The sequence below is a fragment of the Dama dama genome, chromosome 3, assembly GCF_033118175.1.
Source record: "Dama dama isolate Ldn47 chromosome 3, ASM3311817v1, whole genome shotgun sequence".
Lineage (NCBI taxonomy): Eukaryota > Metazoa > Chordata > Mammalia > Artiodactyla > Cervidae > Dama > Dama dama.
In genome coordinates this window covers 60029089-60055817 of record NC_083683.1, presented here as the reverse complement: position 1 = coordinate 60055817, position 26729 = coordinate 60029089, and the positions used below count along the sequence as shown (strand labels likewise).

Here is a 26729-nt window from a genome sequence, read left to right as displayed (position 1 = left end):
AGTCTGTTTAACGTTTCTTGTAAGCTGGTTTGGTAGTACTGAACTCTTAGCTTTTGCTTGTCTGTAACATGCTTGATCTCTCCATCAAATTTGAGTGAAAGCCTTGCCAGGTTTTTTGTGTGTATGTGTGTGTGTTTTTTTCCCTTTCCTCCCAATACCATAATATTGTATATTAGACAATGTATACTTTAAGTATATTGTGCCATTCCCTTCTCACCTGCAGAGTTTCTGCTGAAAAGTCAGCTGATAGCCTTATGGGAGTTCCCTTGTTCTTAACTAGTTGCTTTTGCTTTGTAGCTTTAATATTCTTTAACTTTTGCGTTGGTGTGGTCTTCTTTGAGTTTGAGACGCTCTTGGCTTCCTGGACCTGGATGTCTGTTTCCTAGCCTAGGGAAGCTTTTAGCTATTATGTCCTCAGATGGATTCTCTGTCCCTTCCTTCCTTCTGAGATTCCTGTAATGTGAATGTCGCTCCACTAGATGCTCTCCCTCAGGTCTCTTAAACTCATTTTCTTTCTTTTTTTAAAATTGAAATATAGTTGATGCACAATGTAAGTTTCAGGGATAGAACAGTGATTCACAATTTTCAAAGATTATGTCCTATTTATAGTTACAAAATATTGGCTATATTCTCTGTATATATTCTTGTAACATTTTATACATTGTGGTTTGTACCTCTTAATCTTCTACCCCTATCTTGCCCTCCCCTCTCCCTTTTCCCCTCGCCCCTCTGGTAAACACTAGCTTGTTTTCTATATGTTTCTTTTTGTTATATTCACAAGTTTTATTTTTTAAACTCCCCATATAAGTGATAGCATACATTATTTTGGCTTTCTCTGACTTACTTTACTAAACATAACACGGTTCACGTCCATTCATGTTGTTGCAAACAGCAGAGTTTCATTCTCTTATGGCTAAGTAGTATTCCATTGTGCGTATGTGTGTGTGTGTACACACCATATCTTACCTGTCCATTTGTTGATGGACACTCGGGTTGCTTCCATACCTTGGCTATTGTGATAATGTTGCTGTGAACACTGGTGTCCTCATTTCTTTTTGTTTGCTTGCTCTTTATGTTCCACTCCAGTGATTCCCACTGCTGTCTTCTAGCCTGTGGATCCACTCCTCTGTATTGTCTAGTGTACTATTGATTCCTTCTAGTGTATTTTTTATTTCAGTTACTATATTCTTCGTCTCTGGCTCTTCTTTATATTTTATAATTCTTTGTTAAGACTGTCTAACGTTTTGCTCTGTTCACCCACAGCACTTTGTCTCAGGTACGGAACATCATTGTGACCACGACCTGGTGACTAGGGCTGTATGCCGCAGGCGTGCCCCCCTTTGTGCCTGAGCTGTTCTGTTGTGGTGAGCTGATTACTGTGTGCCATCTGATGGATGCGGCTGGCCCAAGCCCAGCTGGTTTCCAGGCCTTGCCTTGTGCAGAGGCTGCCATTTGCTGGTGGGTGGGGCTTTGGGGGATCCTGGGCTCCAGCTAGTCCACCAGTGGGGTGAGCAGAGTGGCGTGGGGGGTCGTGGGGAATGAGAGGGGTGAGTGTGTCCCAGATCTAATGTTGGCTTGTGGGCAGGGCCGGTCGCCGACATAGCTGGCTGCCAGGTCTGGGGTGTGGTGTTGGCTCACTGGTGAATGAATGGGCCTGGATCCTGGGGCAGCTGACTAAGGGTTACACGGTGTCTTGGAGTTGGTGTCTGCCTGCTGGTGGGTGGGACTGGGGCTTCCTGGGGCTGGTGGTGTCTTGCAGGGAGACCGTGCTGGAGCTAATGCCAACTCACTGGTGGGCAGAACTGGGTTCCCAGGACTCTGGCTGCAAGGCCCCGAAAGTCCTAGAGCTGGTAGTGTTCTGCTGGTAGGTGGGGCTGTATCCTGGACCAGCTAGCTGCGGGTCCCACGGCGTCCCAGAGCTGGTTTTAGCCTGCTGCTGGGCAGGCTTGGGCCCAAGGGGTCCTGCGGCAGGTGCAGGCCTCCTGGTAGGTGGGCTGGGTCTTGATACGGTAGGGTGCAGGGTTGAAGTAGTCCCAGGTCTGCTATCTGCTTGCTGGTGGGCAGGGCCAAGGCCCAGGGTGTCTTGGGGCTAATGCGGATGCACTGGGAGGCAGATCCAGGACCTGAGGTCTTTAGCCCAGGGTCCTGAGGGTCCCAGAGTTGATGTTTTGTCCTGTTGGTGGGTGGAGTGGTGCCCATAGGATCCTGGGTCTACCTACTGATGGGTGAGCTTGGTCCTGTGAGTAGGGCCCATTGGTGGACCCAACCAGGGTCTGAGCCCTCTGGTAGAGATAGCCAGGTCCTGGGTTGACTGTGGGCTCCGGGGGTCATAAGGCAGCAGGCCTGTTGGTGGTGGGACTCTTGCTCCACCTGGTTAGCTGCTTGGCCTGGGCATCCCAATACTGATGCCAACAGGCTGGTGGGAGGGGCTGGATCCTGAGGCGAATACTAGAGAGAGGACTCCAAAATGGCACTTGCCAGCACCCGTGTTCATGTGATAGAACAAGCTCCCAAAGATAGTTGTGCCAGTGTCTGTGTCCCCAGGAGAAGCTGCAGTTGCCTCCTGCCTCACCAGGAGACTCCAAGATCAGATGGTGGATCTGACTCAGGCGCCTTTCAAATTACTGCTTCTGGCCTGAGTCCTGGAGTATGTGAGAGTTTGTGTGCATCTTTAAGAGTGGGGTCTCTACTTCCCACAGTCCTCTGGCTCTCCCAGAAGTAAGCCCTGCTGGTCAGTTGTTCTAAGGGCCCATCCTGGTGCAGGATTCTCTGGGCTGGGGAGCCCACTGTGGAACTTGGACCACTCACTCCATGGGAGAACCTCTGCAACTTTAATTATCCTCCCATTTGTGGGTCATTCACCTGGGGGTATGAGTTTTAGCTATATTGCATCACCTGCCCTCTTACATATCTTCTTGCATTTCCTTCTCTATATTCTTTTGTTGAAGATATTTGCTGCTAGTCTTCCAGTTTTCTCTTATCAGTAGTTTCCCTGTTGTAATTTTGGTGTGCCTGTGGGAGGAGGTGAGCTCAGGGTCTTCCTACCCTGCTATTTTGGCCACATCTCCATTATAATGAGTCTTGTTAAAAATTATATTTGAGTATTGCCTATTTGGGTAATCAGAGGCACTAGTGGAAATACGCTGCTGCTTTTAGAATGGCCATGCCTGCCCACTATGGAAGTACACATATCTGGGCAGCGTGACCCAGTTGGGAGCTTGTAAGGCATGGAATAAGGCCAACTTGAGAATAATGACACAATTTAGTAGGGCCACGAGATGCTGTGGTCTCCCTATCTTATTCATTTGTGTTACCATATGGCAGGCTGGCTTAAGTAGTTTCTCAACAAGTGGTACTTCTGAACAGTCTGAAAGGGATGTAGCTAGGGCATGGATGGGACTAGGATTAGCTACCCTGTCCCTTGTCATCATGAAAGGTGCTGTTGTAATTGCATGTGACTTCTGTGTGTTGTCTGTGAACCTAAATTCCATGAGGCCAAGAATGTCTCCTTGACTGTGATATACATACAAGTGCTTAATAAGAGTTTATTGATATTGAATGAGTCTAAGCACTGGGACGTGAGTCTTGAAGCTGGCTTTAAAGCAGGAGATTGTGGGTCCCAAAGGCAAACCAAGGTTAGCTGTTGGCATAACTTAGTTTAGGTTTTTAACTTTGTTGTTCAGCTGTTAAGTCTGATTTTTTATTTTTAAATTTGTTGTTCAGTTGCTAAGTTGCTAATGCAGGGTTGGTTTCCTTTAGGATTGACTGGTTTGATCTCCTTGCTGTCCATGGGACTCTCAAGAGTCTTCTCCAGCACCACAATTTGAAAGCATTAGTTCTCTGGCGCTCAGCCTTCTTTATGGTCCAACTCTTACATCCATACATGACTACTGGAAAAACCATGTTCTTCAGTCACTGTGTCCAACTCTTTGTGACCCCATGAAATGCAGCACGCCAGGCTTTTCTGTCCATCACTGTCTCCCTGAGTTTCCTCAAACTCGTGTCCATTGAGTCAGTGATGCCATCTAACGAGTTCATCCTCTGTCACTCCCTTCTCTTGCCCTAAATTTTTCCCAGGATCAGGGTCTTTTCAGTTAGTCAGCTCTTTGCATCAGGTGGCCAAAGTATTGAAGCTTCAGCATCAGTTCAGTTCAGTAGCTCAGCTGTGTCCAACTCTTTGCATCCCCATGGACTGCAGCACACCAGGTCTCCCTGTCCATCATCAACTCCCAGAGTTTACCCAAACTCATGTCCATTGAGTCAGTGATGCTATCCAACCATCTCATCCTTTGTCATCCCCTTCTCCTCCTGCCTTCAATTTTTCCCAGCATCAGGGTCTTTTCCAATGAGTCAAGTCTTCACATCAAGTGGCCAGAGTATTAGAGTTTCAGCTTCAGGATCAGTCTTTCCAATGAACACTCAGGACTGGTCTCCTTTAGGATGGTTGGTTGGATCTCCTTGCAGTCCGAGGGACTCAAGAGTCTTCTCCAACACCACAGTTCAAAAGCATCAATTCTTTGGCACTAAGCTTTCTTTATAGTCCAACTCTCACATCCATACATGACTACTGGAGAAACCATAGCCTTGACTAGACAGACTTTTGCTGGCAAAGTATAATGTCTCTGCTTTTTAATATGCTGTCTAGGTTGGTCATAACTTTCCTTCCAAGGAGTAAGCGTCTTTTAATTTCATGGCTGCAGTCATCATCTGCAGTGATTTTGGAGCCCCAAAAAACTTAAGTCTGCCACTGTTTCCACTGTTTTCCCATCTATTTCCCATGAAGTGATGGGATTGGATGGCATGATCTTAGTCTTCTGAATGTTGAACTTTAAGCCAACTTTTTCACTCTCCTCTTTCACTTTTATCAAGAGGCTCTCTAGTTCTTCACTTTCTGCCATAAGGGTGAAGTCATCTGCATATCTGCGGTTATTGATGTTTCTCCTGGCAATCTTAATTCCAGCTTGTGTTCCATCCAGCCCAGCATTTCTCATGATGTACTCTGCATATAAGTTAAAGAAGCAGGGTGACAATATACAGCCTTGACGTACTCCTTTTCCTATATGGAACCATTCTGTTGTTCCATGTCCAGTTCTGTTGCTTCCTGATTTGCATACCGATTCTTAAGAGGCAGGTCAGCATCAGTCCTTCCGATGAATATTCAGGGTTGATTTCCTTTAGGATTGACTGGTTTGATCTCCTTGCTGTCCAAAAGACTCTTAAGAGTCTTCTTCAGCATCACAGTTTGAGGGTGTCAGTTGTTCAGTGCTCAGCTGCCTTTATGGTCCAACATCCATACGTGACTACTGGAAAAACCATAACTTTGACTATATGGACCTTTGTAAAAGGCTTTGGCAAAGTCAATGAATCAGAAGTAGGTGGATTTGGTGAATTTCCTTGCGTTTTCTATGTTCCAGCTTATGTTGGCAATCTGAAGGGCATGTCCCTGCTAGTTAGGGCCTGACAAAATGTGGTCCACTGGAGAAGGGAATGGCAAACCACTTCAGTATTCTTGCTTTAAGAACCCCACAAACAGCATGAAAAGGAAAAACCATGGATTTGGTTTACGTATAGACCTCTGTTGGGAAATTGATGTCTCTGCTTTTTAATAAGCTGATAGCTTATTAGGTTTGTCATAACTTTTCTTCCAAGGAGCAAATGTCTTTTAATTTCATGGCTGCAGTCACCATCCATAGTGATTTTAGAAGCCAAGAAAATAAACTCTGTCACTGTTTCCACTTTTTCAACCCTTTTATTTGTCATGAAGTGATGGGACCGAATGCCATGATCTTTGTTTTTTGACTGTTGTTTTAAGCCAACTTTTTCACTCTCCTCTTTCACTTTCATCCAGAGGCTCTTTAGTTCTTCTTCACTTTCTGCCATAAGGGTGGTGTCATCTGCATATCTGAGGTTATTGATATTTCTCCTGGCAATCTTGATTCCAGTTTGTGCTTCATCCAGCCCAGCATTTGTCATGATGTACTCTGCATATAAGTTAAATAAGCAAGGTGACAATATACAGCTTTGTATTCCTTTCCCAATTCTGAACCAGTCCATCCCATGTCCAGTTCTAACTGTTGCTTCTTGACCTGCATACAGATTTCTCAGGAGACAGGTAAGGTGGTCTGGTATTCCCATCTCTAAGAATTTTCCAGTTTATTATGATCCACAGTTAGAGGCTTTTGTGTAGTCAATGAAGCAGAAGTAGATTTCTTTGGGAATTCCCTTGCTTTTTCTATGACCCAGCAGATGTTGGCAATTTGATCTCTGGTTGCCCTGCCTTTTCTAAATCCAGCTTGTACATCTGGAAGTTCTTGGTTCATGTAGTGTAGAAACCTAGCTTCAAGGATTTTGAGCATTACTTTGCTAGCATGTGAAATCAATTAATTGTATGGTAGTTTGAACATTCTTTGGCGTTGCCCTTCTGTGGGATTGGAATGAAAACTTACTGGTCCCATGGCCACTGCTGTGTTTTCCAAATTTGCTGATATATTGAGTACAGCTCTTTAACAGCATCATTTTTTAGGATTTTAAGTAGCTCAGCTGAAATTCCATCACCTCCACTAGCTTTGTTCATAGGAATGCTTCTTAAGGCCCACTTGACTTCACACTCCAGGATGTCTGGCCCTAGGTGAGTACTTTTAATAAATGTTTTAAAGCTACTGATTAGATCTGTAGGTTCATGACAGTAACTGCAAATATTCATTGTATTGTGAAAAGGTGATAGTTGCATTTTCTGGTTATTTGGATTCTGAATTGTGTTTTTTTTATTTAGTTTACTAATTTTTTTTATTTACTAAAAATTATTTTTTAGTAATACTTATTTTCAAAAATTATATTTTAGTAATTTCTTTAAAAACTTGCTTAAAAGTTTGTGGCCATATTGTCTATCACACAGCCAGTTTTCAATAATATAGGGAATTTTTGACATTTACAAATACTGCTTTAAAAAGGTAAATATCTGAAAGCACCAGCACGTTTAGAAGTTGCTCAGAAGTGTTTAGTATAATGGCAAATTGTACAATGAACTATTAACAGGAACTAGCAAAGAGAAACAGAAAATAGAACAAGGGCAGTGTGAAGTGACAAGCAATTGTGAGAGTCCCCATGTGGTTAGTAGTTTACGACTATGAAATGCATGTGAAATTATATATTAAAATATTATTACAATATTATTATTTTGGATAAGAGCACCATAATTGATTGTTTTTAGGAGCGTGGTGATCCTAAAACATCCTTGAATTCTTACCATTCTCTTCTAAAACTCTCCTTTATAAATTCCTGTTTTAAAAAATTGATCAGTGTTACCTTCTGTCTCTCTCAGCATGGCTTACAAGGTCTTAGTTCCTCCACCGGGGATGGAACCTGGGTCCCTGGCAGTGAAAGCAGGGAGTCTTAACCGCTGGACCACCAGGGAATTCCCAATGTTGCCCTCTCTCCCTGTTTCAGTCCTACAGATCTGCCTTCAGAATACAACTATTTAGATGTTCACCCAACCACTTAAGGTCATCTTATCAAAATATCTTTCATATTCTAAATTTCAAAATTTCAACCTTTTCAGAAGATTTTTTTTTACTATCATGTTAGGTGGATTTCATTTATTTCTCAGTTAAGTTTCAGTATTTTTATATGCTTATTTTTGGTTCACACCTTCCCAGCCCACATCCTGTACTAGGCCTTCCTCTAAGATCACAGTAACATCTGCTTAGATTGACCTCAGCACATTTTCTTTTTTCACCACATTTTTTAAAAAAATTCATTTATAGATAATTTACAGATATCTTCATGTCGCTTCCCTGATTTAAATATTGAAAAAAAACCTTCAATAATTTTACTGCTTGTTACACATTATCTCAGATGTTTGCCCAATCATTTTAGACTTGTAGAGCTCTCTATGAAAGCTTTCTTTTCACCACTCTATTCTGTCAGGTTTCTTGCTGCAACAAAGGTCATTTGCCTCCTGAGTTTCTCATGACTTCATTTTCATCCTAGTGGGGTGGGACAGGCTAAATTCAGATAGCAGATCGGCTACTTACTTGCTTAGTGGCCTTAGAATTAGAGACAATAAATACACAAATCCTGGAATGGAGTCTGGCCAGTGGGAAGGACTTCTTTGAATCATATCCTCCCTTGCATCCATTATGACCACAAGTCCACTGAGCTAGATTTGAATTCATCTCGCCCCCATTTTTTCGCCTGTGTTGCCTGAGTACTCTACTCCCATTTACGTTCACTGCTTTGCATCCTCTCCACAGCAGATTATAACATCATTTTGGGTTGTCTTCTAACCTCAGGGGCCTCATGTTACTGCATCCTGTGCACAGAAGGCCTTCAGTGAAGGGTATTGCTTGGCAGGGAAATCAGCTGTGCAGTTTTCTCAAATTAACAAGAGAAAACACAGCTGTTACTGTCCATGCAATACATTATTATTTAAATGACAGAAACATTCTAATGAAACAGTGATCTTAAGTTGATATGGTGTCCGACGTGTAATAGAATAACTTTTCCAGTTAAAAACAGAACATCCCTCTGTATTAATAACTTAAAAAAAAAAATCTAGACCATTTTTAAAAGTCTTTATTGAATTTATTACAATATTGCTTTTGTTTTTTTGGCTGCAAGGTATGTGGAATCTTAGCTCCCTGCCCAGGGATTGAACTCACGCCCCTTGCAATGGAAGGCAAATTCTTAACCACTGGACCACCAGGGAAGTCCCTGTATTAATAACTTTTTTCACCTTTTCTCACAATCATTTATTTTTCTTTTCTAAGAGACATGTGAGAAGACCAAACCTCTGTAGTTAATTCCTTTAACCACCAGGTGCAAGCACCGCCTTGGGCATTCTCAGAAGGCATCACTAATGGTAGGTAGATCCTAACAGTATGTACAGAATACTCCCAGATTGCTGGACTAGAAAGCAAAGAAATAATACAAATTCTATTACACATTTTGGTCCTGAAATCCTTCACTAGTCACCCTTAAGGGTTTCATGAGATAAACGCTGTGTGTAATAACACTATGCTTTCATGTTGAAGAACATGTCCTTGCCTTGATCAGTTAGGAAAAAATTTAGCCTAAGTTAAATCAACTATTATTTTCGTATAAGCTCTGGAAATCTCCTTGAATATGTAAGAATGTGTAGCAATTGTATAAGCTGGTGTTCTGAAATTTGAGGTTCCGTTCTTTAAATCAGTCGTATTTCTTTCCCCTGGTGGCTCAGACAGTAAAGAATCTGCCTGCAGTGTGGGAGACCTGGGTTCGATCCCTGGATGGGGAAGATCCCCTGGAGAAGGGAATGGCTATCCTCTCCAGTATTCTTGCCTGGAGAATTTCATGGACAGAGGGGCCTGGTGGGCAACAGTGCATGGGATTGCAAAAGAGTCAAACACAACTGAGTGACTTAACACTTCTTTCATTACAAAAGTAGTAAGTGGAAAATTTCAAAAATAAGTAGGAAAAATGAAAACATACTACCATCCCAAAATGTGGACTAGTACATTTAATTTACTTATCTTTGGCTGTGCTGGATCTTCGCTGCTGTCCTCAGACTTTCTGTAGCTGCGGTGAGTGGGCATCACTCTCTAGCTGCAGTGCTCACGCTGCTCCTCACTGCGGTGGCTTCTCTTGTGGAGCACAGGCTCTCGGGTGTGCAGGCTTCAGTAGTTTCGGCTCCTGGGCTCTAGAGCCCAGGCTTAATAGTTGTGGCACACAGCCTTGGTTGCTCCACAGCATGTGGGATCTTCCCGAATCAGGCATCAAGCCCTGCATTGGCAGGCAGACTCCACCACTGAGCCTCCAGAGAAGCCCCCTGGGCTAATCCTTTTTAGAGTTTACCTTCTTTCACGCTTTTTTCCTCTATGTCTATTATTTTAAAACTTAGTTTATTTAAAAATTTTATTTTGCTTTGGAAGGTGTAATGAGAGTAATGAATGCTATAAGGAGCTGCAAATTTTAAGTATCAGAATCTAGGGACTTCTTGGGGTCCAGTGTTTAAGACTCTACACTTCCACTGCAGGGGGTGTGAGTTCAATCCCTGGTTGGGTAACTATGATCTCACCCTGGTTGTGATGCAGCCAGAATTTTTTTTTTTAAAGTATCAAAGTCTAGGTAAGATATACCAGGAAACTCCTGCTAAAGGCATTTCTATATAATGAAGTCACTCAGTCATGTCCGAATCTTTGCGACCCCATGGACTTTAGCCTACCAGGCCCCTCCATCCATGGAATTTTCCAAGCAAGAGAACTGGAGTGGGTTGCCATTTACTTCTCCAGAGGATCTTCCCGACCCAGGGGTCAAACCCAGGTCTCCAGTGTTGCAGGCAGCCGCTTTACCAGCTGAACCACCAGGGAAGCTCTTTCCTTTTCCTTTCCTTTTGAAAATAGAAAAACTGTCCCCAATTTATTTTTAAATTGAGACACTTGTCACTTTTTAAAAATTGGTACCTATAAATTAGTTCCTCCTCAGTCTTGTCTCATTTAAACTATTATTTGTTTAGCATGTTTCAGGGGGCATATAGACACTTAGGTCCAACTCCTCTGCCCTATGACTAGAAATTCAATGTTAAGAGGTTGCATCAATGAAGGAATGAGGGTTAGGGCTATTAGTTTTCCAGTTCCTAGAAGAGGCAAATTCTTTTTCTGTGTTTCAAAAGCACTTTGAAATCAATAAGACATTATTTAGGACAAAAGGCCCTTCCCTATATTAGCATTTCCCAAAATGTGTTTGGAAATCTGATAAGTCAGTTCTAAGAGATGGTACTAGCCTAAATTATTGAAGAAAAGTTTCCGTGGCTGAGTCTGTTGGAGGAATCCACTTTTTTCCTGCATGATTTCTCAGACCCTTTACTACATTAGTGTGCACTGGGAATTTTCCAAAGATTTTTTGTGTATGTGGTATGTTTTTTTGTCTGATTTTTTGTGTGTATTTGATTTTTTGTGTCAGTAGGCATACCTTTCATCTATTATCCGCCCCATGCACAAACTAATTTGGATGAGTATATGTCATATAAGCTCTTCTGGAAGGGCTATCTAGGCTTTGAAGAGTTATTGCAATATTATTGCCTCATAAAAGGTCATTAGATTTGGTCTTTCCCAGGCTTTATTTGATGACAATCAGTTCTTTCTAGTATGTGGACTTTGTACACTGGTGTAAGTATATGTTTTCAAAGTAACGTAATGGAAAGAAGTGGCACTCATTGTTTATAGGAATATTAATTCTTTATTGAGAATCAGAAATATTCTGATTTTTACTGAATTCAGAGGTAGTCATGGCCCCTACCCAACAAGACTTTATAGTCTTAGACAATTTGTATGTTTTAATTTCTTAATTATAGTACAAAAGAAAGTCGTTGAGAAAACTTGTAAAATCATCTTATGCAACATCTATAAAAGGCTATGGAGTAGTTCATATGCAAAAGTATGATAAAACAATTTATGATCAATACAGTACAATATCTGCTTATCAATGATATAATGTAAAAGTCTGTAATGAAGTTAGACTGTCTCCCCAAATTTCTACTTTAGGTGCTGTGAACTTTTCTCTTGAACCATAATTTTCTCCCCTTCCACCCAGTCTAAATCAGTCATAAAATAGGCATCAACTGTATTATAACTGTGTAGAATAAGAACCAAATTTCTCAATAAGCAACTTTCCCTGTTACAGTGAGACAATAAGCTATGTTCATTTTTCTATATTCCCTAGGACTGCGCGACCAATAGCTCAAGTCTTGATAAATTAAGCACTAAAATCAACACTGACACTTAATCTGTAGAGACTTTTTTCTAAAACACTCCCCACCATTTAAATCCATTCATGTTAATATTTATTATAATAAGGAGGTACATGAGAAAGAGCTAACTTCATGAACGTTTTCTTAAATATTATAAATGGTCATTCTAGCTAGCCAGTGTTTCAGCTTTCAGGCTAATTCTGTTTATTGGTCTTCGATAAGTTATACAGCCTTTAAAATATTTATGCCTCTCGAGTGTTAACTATCCTTCTTCCACCTGGGCAATACCCAGTAGTGGCACCAGAGTGTGGCATCTGACACCACTGTGGCTGATCATCATAGAATCACAGTCAAGCAAAGAAACGGAACATTTTACAGGTAAGGAAGCTGAACATTGGGTGGGCTGGATCTTGGGGCTCCTGCCATCTAATTACCATTTTTATTTTTTTTACATGTGCTATCTTTTCTCCTATCTTGAAAATCTTTGCCATATTGGTTTCTCTTTAAAAGGAGTTATACCTGAACTTAGAGAATCTGAGGAGCATAACCACCAGCCTAAGAGGGTGGGGAACAGTAGAAAAGGTGTTATGCAGGGGAATGTGGGGATCTGGTTTGACTGTAGTCAGAATTCCATGGTTTGTTTCTCCTTTTGAACAGGTCACTTGATGAGTGGAACATGTAGCTGGGATTCTGCTATACTAAATCCTTGCAGCAAATTTCCTTTCAAGCACAGACAGAGCTGTTGCTACAAAATAAGTACCTCAAACCTGCTTTGAACTAAATTCAGGTTTGGTTTATATTTGGAAATTTTCTAAATGGTTTTGATAAAATTTCTTATTTTGCAAACATTATTTCCTTTAGAGAAAGTTACATTAAGGCTTAAGAACCAAATCAGATCTTGGTTCATGTCCCTTCAAAAATTGCCCTCTTAGAAAAGTTAGAATGCTTAAATGCCTGCTTGATAATTGTTTATAACTTGATAGATTCAATGTATGTAATAAACCAAAATAATTTTCTGCAATATTAATATATACTTTCAAGCATATAACAAATTATTGCTTATTTAAATAAAAATAAAAATATTCAGGTTATTACCAGATTTAAAAGAAGTCTACAAATTTTACTTTAACATGTATGATTTTGTACATGTGGAATCAGCCTGGCACAGAAACAGCCTAAATGCCCTAAATGCCCATGTATCTCCCTTTCATTTGTAGGTCTCAAGCGTGTGCCAAGTCCAGTATAGTTTTTGTTTCCAGATCGTATAGAACTTTCCATTTAAAATAAAAACTAAAGCAACTCACTTTCCATGAGGAATACACAGCACTCAGAAATCTGCTTGCCACAGTTGCTATATTTTTCTGTTTGATAACCACCCGACCCCCTTAACCTAATTCGTACATAGAATGTTTTAAGAATAGCAGTTTGCTGGATCACTTAGTTCATTTATTCAGTTCTTGCCATGTGCTAGGACTTGAGAATAAATAAATTTTCCAAACAAGTAGACCTTGGTCTCAAAGACCTCACACTCTACCGGATAAAATCCGCCATGGAAGTAGGAGATCATAATACAGTGTGGTAAGTCCCGTAACAGAAGTAATGTGTGTAATTTGGGGAGCAAAGAGGCAGGGCCCTCAGATCAACCGATGGGTCTGTGGGGTGCAGTGAAATTGCGTGAAATGGGACAATGGTCAGCAAAGGTTTCCCAAGGGAATTGAAACCTGAACTGAGGTTTCCTTTTTTTTAAAGGGAATCATCGATCTTTTAAGTTTTACTTGTTTACTCTTGAGACTAGTCTTTATTTCTGTTGTAGTTTCACATCAAGTAAGAAAGATGTAATTTACATAGCATGTCTGCCTTGAAACCTTCACTTTGTACTTTATCACAAAGCACCTTATGAAGCATTATTTTAATATATAATAGTTAAGTTATCCTTATACATAAAACCTGCCATTTTAACCAGTTTGAGTATACAATTCAATGGTATTAAATACTTCACAATGTTGTACAACCATCATCACTATTTTCAGAACTTCCTTAAACAGAAACTCTGCACCCAATAGACAGCCTTAACTGAGTTTTAAAGGTGGAGTGGGAAAGAAAATGCAGTGGGTCAGAATGGCACTGGCAGACACAGGGAACACACACGGCATTTATGTGTGTAGGAACTACTCATAGGTGATTGCTGATTGTTTGAAAGAGACCCCTTTCCCTAGAGCTACATGGAGGTGGCATTTGAAGAGGAGAAGGCTGGGAGCAAGAGACCAGGAAAGCTGTTGCCGTGGTGCAGGTGGGTTATGATGGCCTCAACCTGGTGGTGTTAGTAGCCATGAAGAGAATGTAGCATCAATCAATACAAATAACAATCTTTATTGTTATCTGAAATCTTTGTTATTTGATAACATATGAAAGGAATGATTTCATATTTGAATTTGAATAGTAATAATTTGAATCCTCTCAAATTCCTTTCATATTGTTATTTGATAACAATCTTTATTTGTTGTTTGTTATTGTAAATTAAAGTCAGTGACTGACTGAATAGAGGGGATGAAGGAGCAAGAGGAGGTATTAAGGGTGACTTCCAAGTTTTTAGTTTGGTGCTGTCAGTAACTGAGAGAATGCAGGAGGAAAAGCAGCTCTGGGGAGAAAAGTATGTACAATTTTTCAACATGATGAGTTTGAGGTATCTACGGGTCACATCCAGGTAGATGTGTCCAGTGGGCAGTCAGCCCTGAGTCTGAAGTCCGGCCTCTGGGGGTCATCAGCATAACCGAGGTCTGTGGCATCTGGTTTCAGAAAGGCAGCGACCCTTACTTAACCTATTATTTTGGGGGCTCTGTAGACAAATTTGTCATCCCATCAGATCTGTATTTTCTTGGGCTTCTGGGACAGGGTTGCCTATTTTCTCTTACATTTCTTAGAACATTGGCAGAACTTAATATTCCCAGTTCTATATCATTTCTCCCTGTACTGAAAATTATATATGGCACTATCTTTTCACAGGGCACACATGGCAAGGTCTTGCATGTATTAATAATATGCTACATGCTCACTCAGCTGTGTCCGACTCTGCGACCCTTTGGACTGTAGCCCCGCCAAGCTCCTCTGTCCATGGGATTTTTCAGGCAAGAATACTGGAGTGGATTGCCATTTCCTCCTCCAGGGGATCTTCCCGACCCATGTATGTAATAGGTAATCAATAAATATTCATCTTCATTGCTTATATTCAAATGGCTGTCTGTACACAAAATTAGTTCTTTATTTTTTTCCCTTGCAGGAACTTTAGCTTCTCAAGTTTAACTTCTTATAAATTTCTAAGACCACTTCGAGATTAAGTGTAAGTGAGCAGTACTTGATGGGCAGGTATCTTCCACGTTAAGACAATCATTCCTTTCATTATCATCATACATTGCTCTTGCAGGATTTGCAAACAAACATTTCTCTTCTTAGGGAAGCATCATGGAGTTTATCCAATCAGGGTCCCACAGAGGGAGTTAAGAGTTGCAGTAACCTGGCATGATTAATCCCTGATTCCAGGTGATGATGGGGGTTGAGTTTCACATTTTGCTTTATTTAAACAATATATGAAAAAGAGTCACTAAAAATAAGAACAGACTGGGTTTTGTTGCAGCTGAGTGGCCTTCCAGTTCCCTGTAAAGAGGAATCTTGGGACATAAAGGATTTGATTCTGAGATATGATCCGATTTCCCTCTGAATGGAAGTAAAATATCCTTTTTGAGAGCACTGAAGTTGTGGGATTTGGGGGGAATAGTCACCTCTGTGAGATGTGGGTCATGTCCAGGGACTGTAACCTAAGAGGAAACAAGAAACAGTTATCTGAGTGATTTCAGATGTTTGGTGAAGCCAGCATGGAAAACTCTGATACCCACCACTAAAATGCAGCCTTTATGAAACACAGGTAACAACCTGCCAGGTCTACTCGGGCTAGAGACAGCTTCAGTCCTGCTCGCTGAATGAGCTATCCTAATGATACGGAGTACTGTTGTTAATGCCGTTGCCCAGAATTACAAAGTGAAATAAAGACAGTTCCTTTATCTGGAGATGTCAGAATTCGAAAGTAACAGACTGATTTCTGTCCCCATCATTTATCATGGATTGCAAAGGTAAAAGAGTTGACTGTTTCTCTTTGTCCCAATCTGATTCGGAATCAAGATTATTTATAAGTCAGAAAACTTTTCTCAATTTATTCCATTTTCCTGCGACTGATTTTATATATTTGTGTGTGTGTGTGTGTGTATATATATATATAAAATGTTACTGCTTCCTTAAAAAGCTTTGATTTTACCCGGTTTTGTCCATGAATCTGAATCTTCAGCTAGATTTATCTTTTTGGTGGAGGAAATGATCAGGAAAATAACAACAAGTGCTAAACTATGGGCTGTTATTTACTGCAAAATGCTTTCACTATATATGGTAGAGGGAGAAAAGAATGGGGAATAACATTTATATGACCACTAACTAGCATGTATTTAGTTATTCATTTCAGCTTCCACAGTCTTACCTTCCCCTTTTGTTCTAGAGTTAGTAACTAAAGCTGATTTGTGCTGAATTAGTCTAATTGGAAATCAACGATTCCTTTTTATTATAGTTGATTTACAAGTTTTTAGTTTCAGATGTACAGCAAAGTGAATCTGTTATACGTACACATACATATCCAAGATGTGGCTTATTTATGGGACCACACAAAAACAATTTAGATTCACCGCAAGAAAAACCCTTTTTCTCATATAATGAAAATGTCACAGTAAATAACAGGGGAAAGGGGGCCATTTTTAGGCAAAGATTCATAGTGAGTTGGGTCTTTCCAGCTCTGTTATCTCCTCAGTAGGAGAGACACTCAAGAAAAGGATGAGCACCTCACTCCAAGTGTGCTGGGAACTTTGGGGATCACCTGTGGAGCAGGAGTTTTTGATCCTACAGTTTTACGAACTGAAAATCATGCCTTTTTTTATGTCCTAAAGACAAAGTACCTACACAAAGCCAGTTTTTACTACAGAATAAGTGACTACCTTCTCAGGAATGGCTCTGTATGGCATGTCTGCTATGGCTGCCATTAGACATACTAAATAAACTAGATATAACTTGACATTCTAGATAAAGCCACCTCAGAAAGGAAGAGGCACAACCTGGCCTACTAAAGCAGCTACCTATTCATTTAGTTCATTTGCACAAACCCACCTGGCCTCAAACTAAGCCATGGCTCCTTACAGAAGAAAAGCCTTAGAAACATTCATCTAAACAGAATTAAAATCTGGAATTTTACTTGCATTGATTGAAAACTCACCATCATCTGCTTATGAGAAGGCTGCAAAAATACGTGTCACTTAATATACTGGTAAACTTTGTGGATCAAATTTTAACTGTAATGAATTCTAAGGAATTTGTGTCCCAACCAGTTTTTTAATAGAAGAAATTATGGTTCATGGAATAGGTGTTAAATTGGTATTTCATGAACCTTGGAAGAACTTTGACTATGTTGGTGGTTGTTATAGGGTTTGTTCTGTTTTTTATCACGAGAAATGTGATTTGGCTTCTATTTTAAAAATTTCCAGTTGGGGAAAAAACATGATTTTGAGTTTGTTTTTACTATTGCCACGTTACCCACTCCCTCTGACAGATGCATATCTGACATTGACTTTTTATTCTGTCCTGATGTATCTCCTTTTACACATTCCAGACTTATTTTAGATTCTTTCTAGGTGAGTAAGTATTGAGTTCTATAGTATTTTAATAACAGTAACTAGCATTGTATACTTACCTCTATTACATAGGATCCAGGCAAGAGGAGGAGGTAATACTCTCCAAATTTGTTGGTTCTGTAGGGGCAGATATGTTTTCTGTCTTGGACTTCTACAGTTACATTGGATAATGGAGTCTCATTCTGATCAAAAACTCGGCCCTTTATACCTGCAAGACAAAAAAAGAATTAAGTGTTAATACCACATTTTATGGCATAAAAAAAAATTCTTATAATTGTTTAAGAAAAATAAGTCCAATATTTATTAGCTATCTTGAGTTAATAGAGTATTTGAGAAGTGATGGTAAACTTAAAAAAATTGAGATATAATAAAAATATATTAGCTTCAGGTATACAACATGGCTAAATATATGTATGTACTGTGAAATAGCCACCAAAATATGCTCAGTTAACATAGTTACTTTTTTCTTGTGATGATAACTTTTCTTATCAAAGTATATACAATACAGTATTAACTATATTTACCACGCTGTACACTGCCTCCCCAGGACTTATTTAAACATATCACATTTTCTGTATCTATTTATCCATCTGATTAAGTTGCTTCCATTTCTTTTGGATAAATACCCTTAAGTGGAATTACTGGATCATATAGTAGTTCTATTTCTAGTTTTTCTTAGAAGCTCCATACTGTTTCCGTAGTGCTGCACCAACTTACATTCCAATCAATAGTGCAGAAGGGTTCTCTCTTCTCCACATCCTTGCCAACACTTGTTACTTCTTGTCTTTTGACAACAGCCGTTCTAACAGGGGTAAGGTGATATCTGTTATTTGTCTTTAACTTTTGACATCTTAATTACAATATGTCTTGATGTGGGTCTCTTTTGGTTTATCTTATTTGGAATTCTCCAGGCTTCCTTGATCTGGATATCTGCTTCCTTCTAGGAAGTTCCAGGTTAGGGAACTTTTCAGCCTTTTTTCCCTTCAAGTAAGTTTTCTCTTTCTCCATATAATGGAGACCCCTATAATGGGACCCCTATAATGGGACCCCTATAATGGGGCCCCTATAATGGGGTCCCTATAATGGGACCCCTATAATGGGGTCCCTATAATGGGGCCCCTATAATGGGGCCCCTATAATGGGACCCCTATAATGGGACCCCTATAATGGGACCCCTATAATGTAAATGTTAGTCTGTTTGATGTTGTCCCATAAGTTCTTTAAGCCGTCTTCACTCTTTTTCATTCTTTTTCTTTTTGCTGCTCTGATAGGACAGTGGAATTTATCCAGTCTTTGGATTTACTTACCTTTCTCCTGTCTCATCTAGTGTGTTGTTGAACTCCTCTACTGTATTTTTCAGCTCCATGACTTCTATTTGGTACTTTCTTATATTTTCTTTCTGTTGAAATTATTTTGTTCATGCACAGTTCTGCTGAACTCAGCATCTTTATGACCACTATTTTGAACTCTTTATCATGTACATCACTCACCTCTATTTCATTAAGCTCTTTTCTGGGGTTTTATCTTGCTCTTTCATTTGGAACATAGTTCTCTGTGCTGACACTGTGTTGGTTTATATGCATTAGGTAAAACAACCATCGCTCCCAGTCTTGAAGGAGTGGGTTCATGTAAGAGATGAACTTACTATTCAACCCTGCCCCAGCTCTGGGTTTTGTCTCAAACCTTTGTGATTACCCAAGCTGCTTACTTTAGTCTTAATGACTCCAGTAGTTGAGAGTGTGCCAAGAGCTGTTAGTACCTCAAAGGGGAGTATTTTGCACAGAGGTTCAGGTGTCCTGGAAGTCAAACCCTCAGACAGCAGCTTTGAAGGTATACAAATATATCTGTTTCAGGGGAAGACTGGGAGATGAGTGTTTCTGTCTGTTGCCTTTGCACTGAGCCCTGGGGTGACAGCCAGTTAAGAACCATTTCTTTGTTTGATATTATCTCTTTGAATTCATGAGAATCAGGCTATCAAAGAAAGTGTCCTCTGGGTAGTAGCCGCAAAAGCCAAGGGGCTAGATGGGTATACAAGCTCCTTTCTTGAAGACATTGGTGACCAGGGGTAGGGCACAAGTTGGGAGTGAAGACGGTGCCCAGTGACATCTAGAGATGATTGTAATCAGTCACTAGATGTATATTTAATTAGAAGCCTGCTCCTTAGGCCACGACTATGAAGATACACTAACAGTCCTCTTTCACCAAAAAAGTTTTTTTTTTTTTTCTTTAACTGCTGCCTCTCCGCTGTGTCCTGGGTATAGCTGGTTAAGAACTCCTTTTCTGTTTGTTACAGTCCTGTGGGATCCATGCACACAAGCCCTGCTGGTCAAACAGAACCAGGAAATGAAGGGGTGGCCCCTGGGCGGCCACTCTAGAAAACGGTGCACCAAACAAGCGTACAAACTCCTTTCCAGGAGACACTGGGATCCTGGAGGGAGGTGAAGGGACAGGGCAAAGAAGGCAGCCTCCGTCTTTGGAGAGTATTTCAGCTGACCCCTAGATATGTGTTGAGTGAAATGACTGCCCCTGAGGCTGAAGCTTTCAGACAGGCAAATAGGCTGCTTTCACAGAAAGACTGGGCACTCTTCCATCAGCTGCCTTAGCACTAGGTCTTGGGGGTGGCCGGGTAAGTCCGTGTGATTCCTTTAAGGACCGTTTCTCAGTCTGCTGTAGCTTTGTGGGTCTCATGGACGCATGCCCTCTCATTTTCAAAGCTATATGTTTCAAGAGTCTCTGGAAGGGGCCAGTGCTGCTGACACCTGGACTTTAGCCCAGTGAGACTGGTATTGAACTTCTGACCTTGAGAACTGCACATTTAAATTCACTGTGATTAGAGAGGAGACAAGATGATGGAGTAGAAGGACAAGAGCTCACCTCTTATGGAAACACCACTGACAAAAAAAACAAAACAAAACTGGAATCTACCAAAAGAGAAACACTACCTTCAAAGAAAAAGAAGAAGCCACAACGAGACAGTAGGCGGGAGATATAATCGCGATAAAACCAAATCCCATACATGTTGGGTGGGTGACCCATAGGCTGGAAAATAATTATACCACAGAAGTTCTATAGGATTGAAAGTTCTGAGCTCCATATCAGGCACCCCAGCCTGGGAGCTGGGCAATGGGGAGGAGTCGTCGCTAGAGAATCTAAGCTTTCAAGGCCAGTGGGGTTTGACAGCAGGAATTCCACAAAACTGGGGGAAACAAAATTCCATTATTGGAGGGCATGCACAGGGTCTCATATGCACCAGGACCCAGGAAAAAAGCCAAGACCTCATAATCGACTGGGCCAGACTTACCTGCTAGTATTGGAGGGTCTACCGTGGAGTTGGGGGTGATGACTGTTGCTCACTGCAGGGACAGGGACACTGGCAGGGGTAGTTCTGGGGAGTTTTCATTGCCACGAGCCCTCTGGAAGGCTGCCATTTTCTCACCAAGACTGGTCCCCACCCAAAAGCCTGTAGGCGCCAATGCTGGGAAGCCTCAGGCCAAATAATCAAAAGGGTAGGAATACAGCCTCACCCATCAGGAGACAGACTGTTTAATGTCTTCTTGAGCACACAACTGCCCACTAACCACACCCCCTGATACAGCCCTGCCCACCAGAGGGACAAAACCCATCTCCACCCACCAATGGGCAAAAATCAGTCCCTCACACCCGGAAACCTGTACAAGCCTCTTAAACAGCCTCATCTACCAGGAGGCCAACAGCAGAAGTAGGAAGAACTACAACCCTGCAGCCTGTTGAATGGAAGCTGCAATCACAGAAAGTCAGACAAAATGGCAGAGAACTATGTCCTAGATGAATGAGCAAGATAAAATGCCAGGACAAAAACTAATTGAAGGGGAGATAGGCAATCTACCTGAAAAAGAATTCGGAGTAATGATAGAAAAGATAATCCAAGATCTCAGAAAAAGAATGGAGGCATAGATTGAGAAGATACAAGAAATGTTCAACAAAAACCTAGAGCTAGAGAACAAAGAGATAAAAATCACTGAAATGAAGAAGTATCCTAGAAGGAATCAGTGGAGTAACAGAAGAATGGATGAGTAAGCCAGAAGGCAGAATGGTGGTGAGACTGTTGTAAGAGACAAAGGAGGACACTACACAATGATCAAGGAATCAATCTGAGACGATATGACAATTGTAAATATATAGGCACCCAGCATAGGACCACCTCAATATATAAGGAAAATACCAACAGCCATAAAAGCAGAAATTGACAGTAATAGTAGGGGACTTTAATACCCCACTTTCATCACCGAACAGATCAGTTAGAGAATCAATAAGGAAACATAGGCCTTAAATGATACATTAGACCAAGGTATATTCTTGACACCTTGAAATTTCAAGAATACAGTTAGGCCTTAAATGATACATTAGACCAAGGTATATTCTTGACACCTTGAAATTTCAAGAATCCAGTTAATCAAAAGCCATATATATTTTAAGACTCCTCTCATTTTTAAATCCTATTTTCCCATCTCAGTTTGTCTACTTCGTTGACAAGTCATGTTATCTTAATGACATAAATGAGAAGAGGCCACAATGATAAAAGTTATTAAATTCCATATTTCCTTCTCATTTTTTTCAATGTAATCAAATGTAAACCTCCACTTTGATTTTTTTCCTCTTTTGCGTTTAAAAAATATAGGCTCCATTTATACTTATTCCTACTAGAGCTGACCTTTGAACAATGCAAGTGTTAGGGACATCGACCCTCCACACAGTTGAAAATCCACATATAGCTTTATGGTTGGCTCTCTCAGCACTGGCAGAGTCCACCAACCATGAATTGGGTATTACTAGAGTACATATTTAGTGAAAAAACAAAACCAGTCCCCCACCCCACCCCACCCCACGCATATAAGTGTATTCATGCAGTTCATACATGTGTTGTTCAAGGGTTATATGTACCCTTTTGGTCTTCAGGTAGTATTCAACTGTTAAACATCAGTCATAATTTAGTAACCTGACTCTGTATTTATTTCAGTGGCATTCTTTTTTTGAAGAGAGATTTCCATTATGTCCCTAGTCACTAAACATTCCCAAGCCTCAATTCCATCACCTATAAAATGGGCATAATATGTATATACCTTCCAGGATTGCCATGAAGATCAAATACAAGAGGAGGCTCAACAAATATTAATCCGTTTCTTAATCCTTCTCTTATTTGGATACGAAAGATGATACAAAGGAATAGAAAGACCACAGCTATGTAAGTTTGAAATACATAAGTTGCTGGGATCTCAATTCAACTTTGTTCCTCAAGAGCAAGAATATATGAGGAAAGAAGCTATGCTTAGATCTTCCTTCCTTAGGTCTCTGAACTAGCTTATAGTCTTCCTACCACTTAGAAAATCTGTGCATTTATGCAAGATAGCTTGTGGTACCGGCAGTACGTGTGTTGGCATCTTTTGTATTTTTCATCTTCTTCAAAACCACAAAAAAAAAAAAACCACACCAAAACTCATAGAAAAGTAAGCTATCTTTGAAATTGACTTTACACCATCATTTAACATCTAAGATAATGCTAGAATAAGACTCAGGATGTTTGAAACTATCACAACATTGTTGGCTATACTCCAATATGAAAAAGTTTTAAAAGATTTAGGATGCAAGGCAGAAGATACCAAGAAAAACATTCCATGGTACTTTAAAAAAATCAGCAAACAGTAATCAAAACAGCATGGTACTGGCACAAAAACAGATATATAGATCAATGGAACAGAATTGAGAGCCCAGAAATAAACCCACCAACCTATGGTCAATCTTTGACAAAGGAGACAAAAGAAATATACAATGGAGAAAACACAGTCTCTTTAGTAAGTGGTGTCGGGAAAGCTGGACAGCTGCATGTAAATTAATGAAGTTAAAACACACACCATACACAGAAATAAACTCAAAATGGCTTAAAGCCTTAAATATAAAACATGACACTATAAAACTCCTAGAAGAAAACATAGGCAAAACATTCTCTGATGTAAATCATAGCAGTTTTCTTAGGTTTCCCAAAGCAATAGAAATAAAAACAAAAACAAATGGGACCTAATCAAACTCACCAGCTTTTGCACAGCAAGGGAAATCGTAAACAAAATGAAAAGACAACCTATGGACTGGGAGAAAACATTTACAAATGATGCAACTGACAAGGGATTAATTTTCAGAATATATAAACAGTGGGGCTTCCTTTGTAGCTCAGTTGGTAAAAAATCTGCCTGCAATGCAGGAGACCTGGGTTCAATTCCTGGGTCGGGAAGGTACCCTGGAGAAGGAAATGGCAACCCACTCCAGTATTCTTGCCTGGAGAATCCCATAGACGGAGGAGCCTGGCAGGCTACAGTCCATGGGGTTGCGAGAGTCAGACACGACTTAGTGACTAAGCCTCCTATATAAATAGCTCATACAACTCAAAAAGATTTAAAAAATGGGCAGAACTAGACAATTCTCCAAAGAAGACATACAGATGGCCAACAGGCATAAAAAAGATGCTCAACATCGCTAATTACTAGAGAAATGCAAATCAAAACTACAATTAGATACCATCTCACCCTGGTTAAAATGGCCATTATTAAAAAGTCTACAAATAACAAATGCTGGAGAGGTTATGGAGAAAAGGAAGCCTGCCTACGGTGTTGGTAGGAATGTAAGTTGGTGCAGTCTCTATGGAAAACAGTATGCAGATGCTTCAAAAAACTGAAAACAGTATTGCTACATGATCCAGCAGTCCCACTCCTGGGCATATGTCCAGACAAAACTATAATTCAAAAAGATACATGTACCCATATGTTAACAGCACTGTTCACAAAGGTCAAGACATGAATGTCCTTTGGCAGATGAATGGATGAAGAAGATATTGTACATACATACAGACCACAGACATACAGAACAGTCTTGTGGTTGCCAAGGGGGAGGGGGGTGGGAGAGGGATGTACTGGGGGTTTGGGATTAGCAGATGCAGGCTGTATAGAGTGGATAAACAACAAGGTCCTACAGGGAACTATATTCAATATCTGGTGATAAATCAGAAAGGAAAATAAAAAATATATAAAACTATATGTTATATATACATATATAAAACTGAGTCACTTTGCAGCAGAAATTAAGACATTGTAAATCAATTATACTTCAAATAAAAAAACGGTTAGCATTTCCTGGAAATGGTTGTTATGCTTTAACAGAACAGATCTGAATTTTTTGACACCTATGAACAGTGTATTTGGATGACCTTAGATACCCACACAGCCCGCCTATATAATCTGTGAAACTGAAGAAAGATTTCCAGGGACCTATGGTCTGCCTATCCTCAAGTACGGGGAAACGAACAGTAATTTGGATTCAGGTCAGTTGCTAAAGTCTTCATATTCGAGTTTGACTTTCATTCAATGTCCTCTAAAGATTAAAAAGATTCATTTCTGTATACCCCTTACCCAAACCTAGAGACAGAGTTCAAGTTGGGAATATCTGAATATCATTCTGTTACTGAACAAACACAGACCATGCTTAACTGCAGAATTTCTATTAGAGGATAGCCCCATACCACCAGCCAAATGTAAGCTATCTTTGAATCTTATATGTCTTTTCAATATTCTGTCCAGGCACCACCAAACTTTTCACTTATAAGTGATTGTTTTACCAAAAGAGATGATTTATTTCTATATGTTAAAATTGAAAACAGAAAAAAAAAAAAAAAAAGACCAGTAGATCCAAAAATTTGCAGATAACAGCACTATGACATCAAGAGAACAAAATGCAAAATTTTGAAAAATGTTCATATAATAGGCAAAGGAGAATGAAATCTGAGACTTAAATTTTGTGGCCACACCTGGAAATGAGGGGGATAAATAAATGTATATCCCTTGGGGATGTATCAGGCTCCGTGGATGAAAAGCACATTCTGGGCGAGAACTGGCCAGAGCGCAGTCTGAGCTGGTGGTTTTCGGGGGACTGTTCATTCCCATGTCCCCACCTGATGAGCACAGATGTCACTGACTTTGGATCCCATGACAGATGTGTTATCTGTGTCTCTCAGGCTTCTGGCACTCAGCGCATACCAGATTCTCTCGGGCCCAGGTTGCTTAGGTTTCTGGGGGCTGTGGGCCATCCCCTAACCTCTGGGTTCAGCTCTGCTCTAAGGAGTTCAGGGGAAGAGGACAGCAGCAGATAATGTCATGTCTTGCTCATCTTTACTTCTCCCCAAAGAGGGAACATTTGGGACATTCCAGGTCCCTAGAATTCAGACTTGCCTTAATGTCTGCCTTACCCTCATCTCAGCCCGAGCCTGGTCAACCCTCTTAAGCTTGACAACACAGCAACAAAGAGCCTGAGTTTAGACTGAGGTTGGAGGTGAGATTTAATTGAAAGAATGATCAATCAGAACCTTAGAATAAGCTGGGGTGAAGCAAGGCATATGCTGCTGGTCCCAGCTATCAGTTGACTAAAAACAGTCAAGGCAAGTGACTTGCAAGGTTTCACACAGGCAGATAACAGAACAGCTTAGGCTTTACCCAGGCTCCTGCCCTCTAGACCGACGGTCCTCAGCACTTTTGTCACCATAGACTGGTTTCACAGAAGACAATTTTTCTACAGACCAGGGGTGGAGAGATGGTTTTGGTATGAGTCAAGCACATTACATTTACTGTGCACTTTATTTCCATTATCACTACATCAGCTCCACCTCAGATCATCAGGCACTACCCCTGCTCTAGACTAGGTCCTTCCATTAGAGCAAGAGGCCTTTCCTTCCCAGACAAGGACCTCTTACCAGAGTCTTTGACCGACCTGGAAATCTCAGATATTAGCATCATAGCAAGTGGTGAAACTGAACCAATGAATGTGATGCACCTTGACAAACCTCAATAATTTTCTTAAACCAGAGCAATAATGGTAAAGAAATGTTTGCTTCCATTATCCACAAACATACTCTTTGGCTTCCCATCGGGCACCAATATGGAGAGAACCTCTCTATCAGATAACAGTAACCATGCTGTAATCAGTATTTTGAAATAGGGTTTCATTATTAAATTAGGGAGGAAAAAAACCCCCCAAAAAAACTCTGTCTTAAACCACAAGGGGGCAGTGTTGGTGTGTTAATATACCTTAATACATGTGATTTAAGTGAACTGTGCATATCTGATTATAGGGACACACAGACAGATGAATATTCTTTATAAAATCTAGTTAAATGGAATTGTAAATGTTTTAAATTAATAACAACAATGCTTAGGTCATAATTTGTATGTCATTTAACAGTTTACAAAGCTCCTTCACTGACATTATTT

The 26729-nt window shown here is 40.4% G+C and overlaps 1 protein-coding gene across 2 annotated transcripts in view; it reads right to left on the bottom strand.

Moving 5' to 3' along the window:
- Positions 1-11197: 11197 nt before the first annotated feature.
- The window catches only part of CPM (carboxypeptidase M), a 73458-nt gene continuing 57926 nt past the window's right edge, over positions 11198-26729 (bottom strand). For both annotated transcript variants that reach the window (XM_061130408.1, XM_061130418.1), the window contains exons 8-9: positions 17505-17653; positions 11198-15537 (exon numbers count right to left, since the gene is read on the bottom strand). In XM_061130408.1, coding sequence (XP_060986391.1) covers positions 15295-15537; positions 17505-17653 — 392 coding nt within the window. In that variant the 3' untranslated portion in view covers positions 11198-15294. The remainder of the gene's footprint in view (positions 15538-17504; positions 17654-26729) is intronic.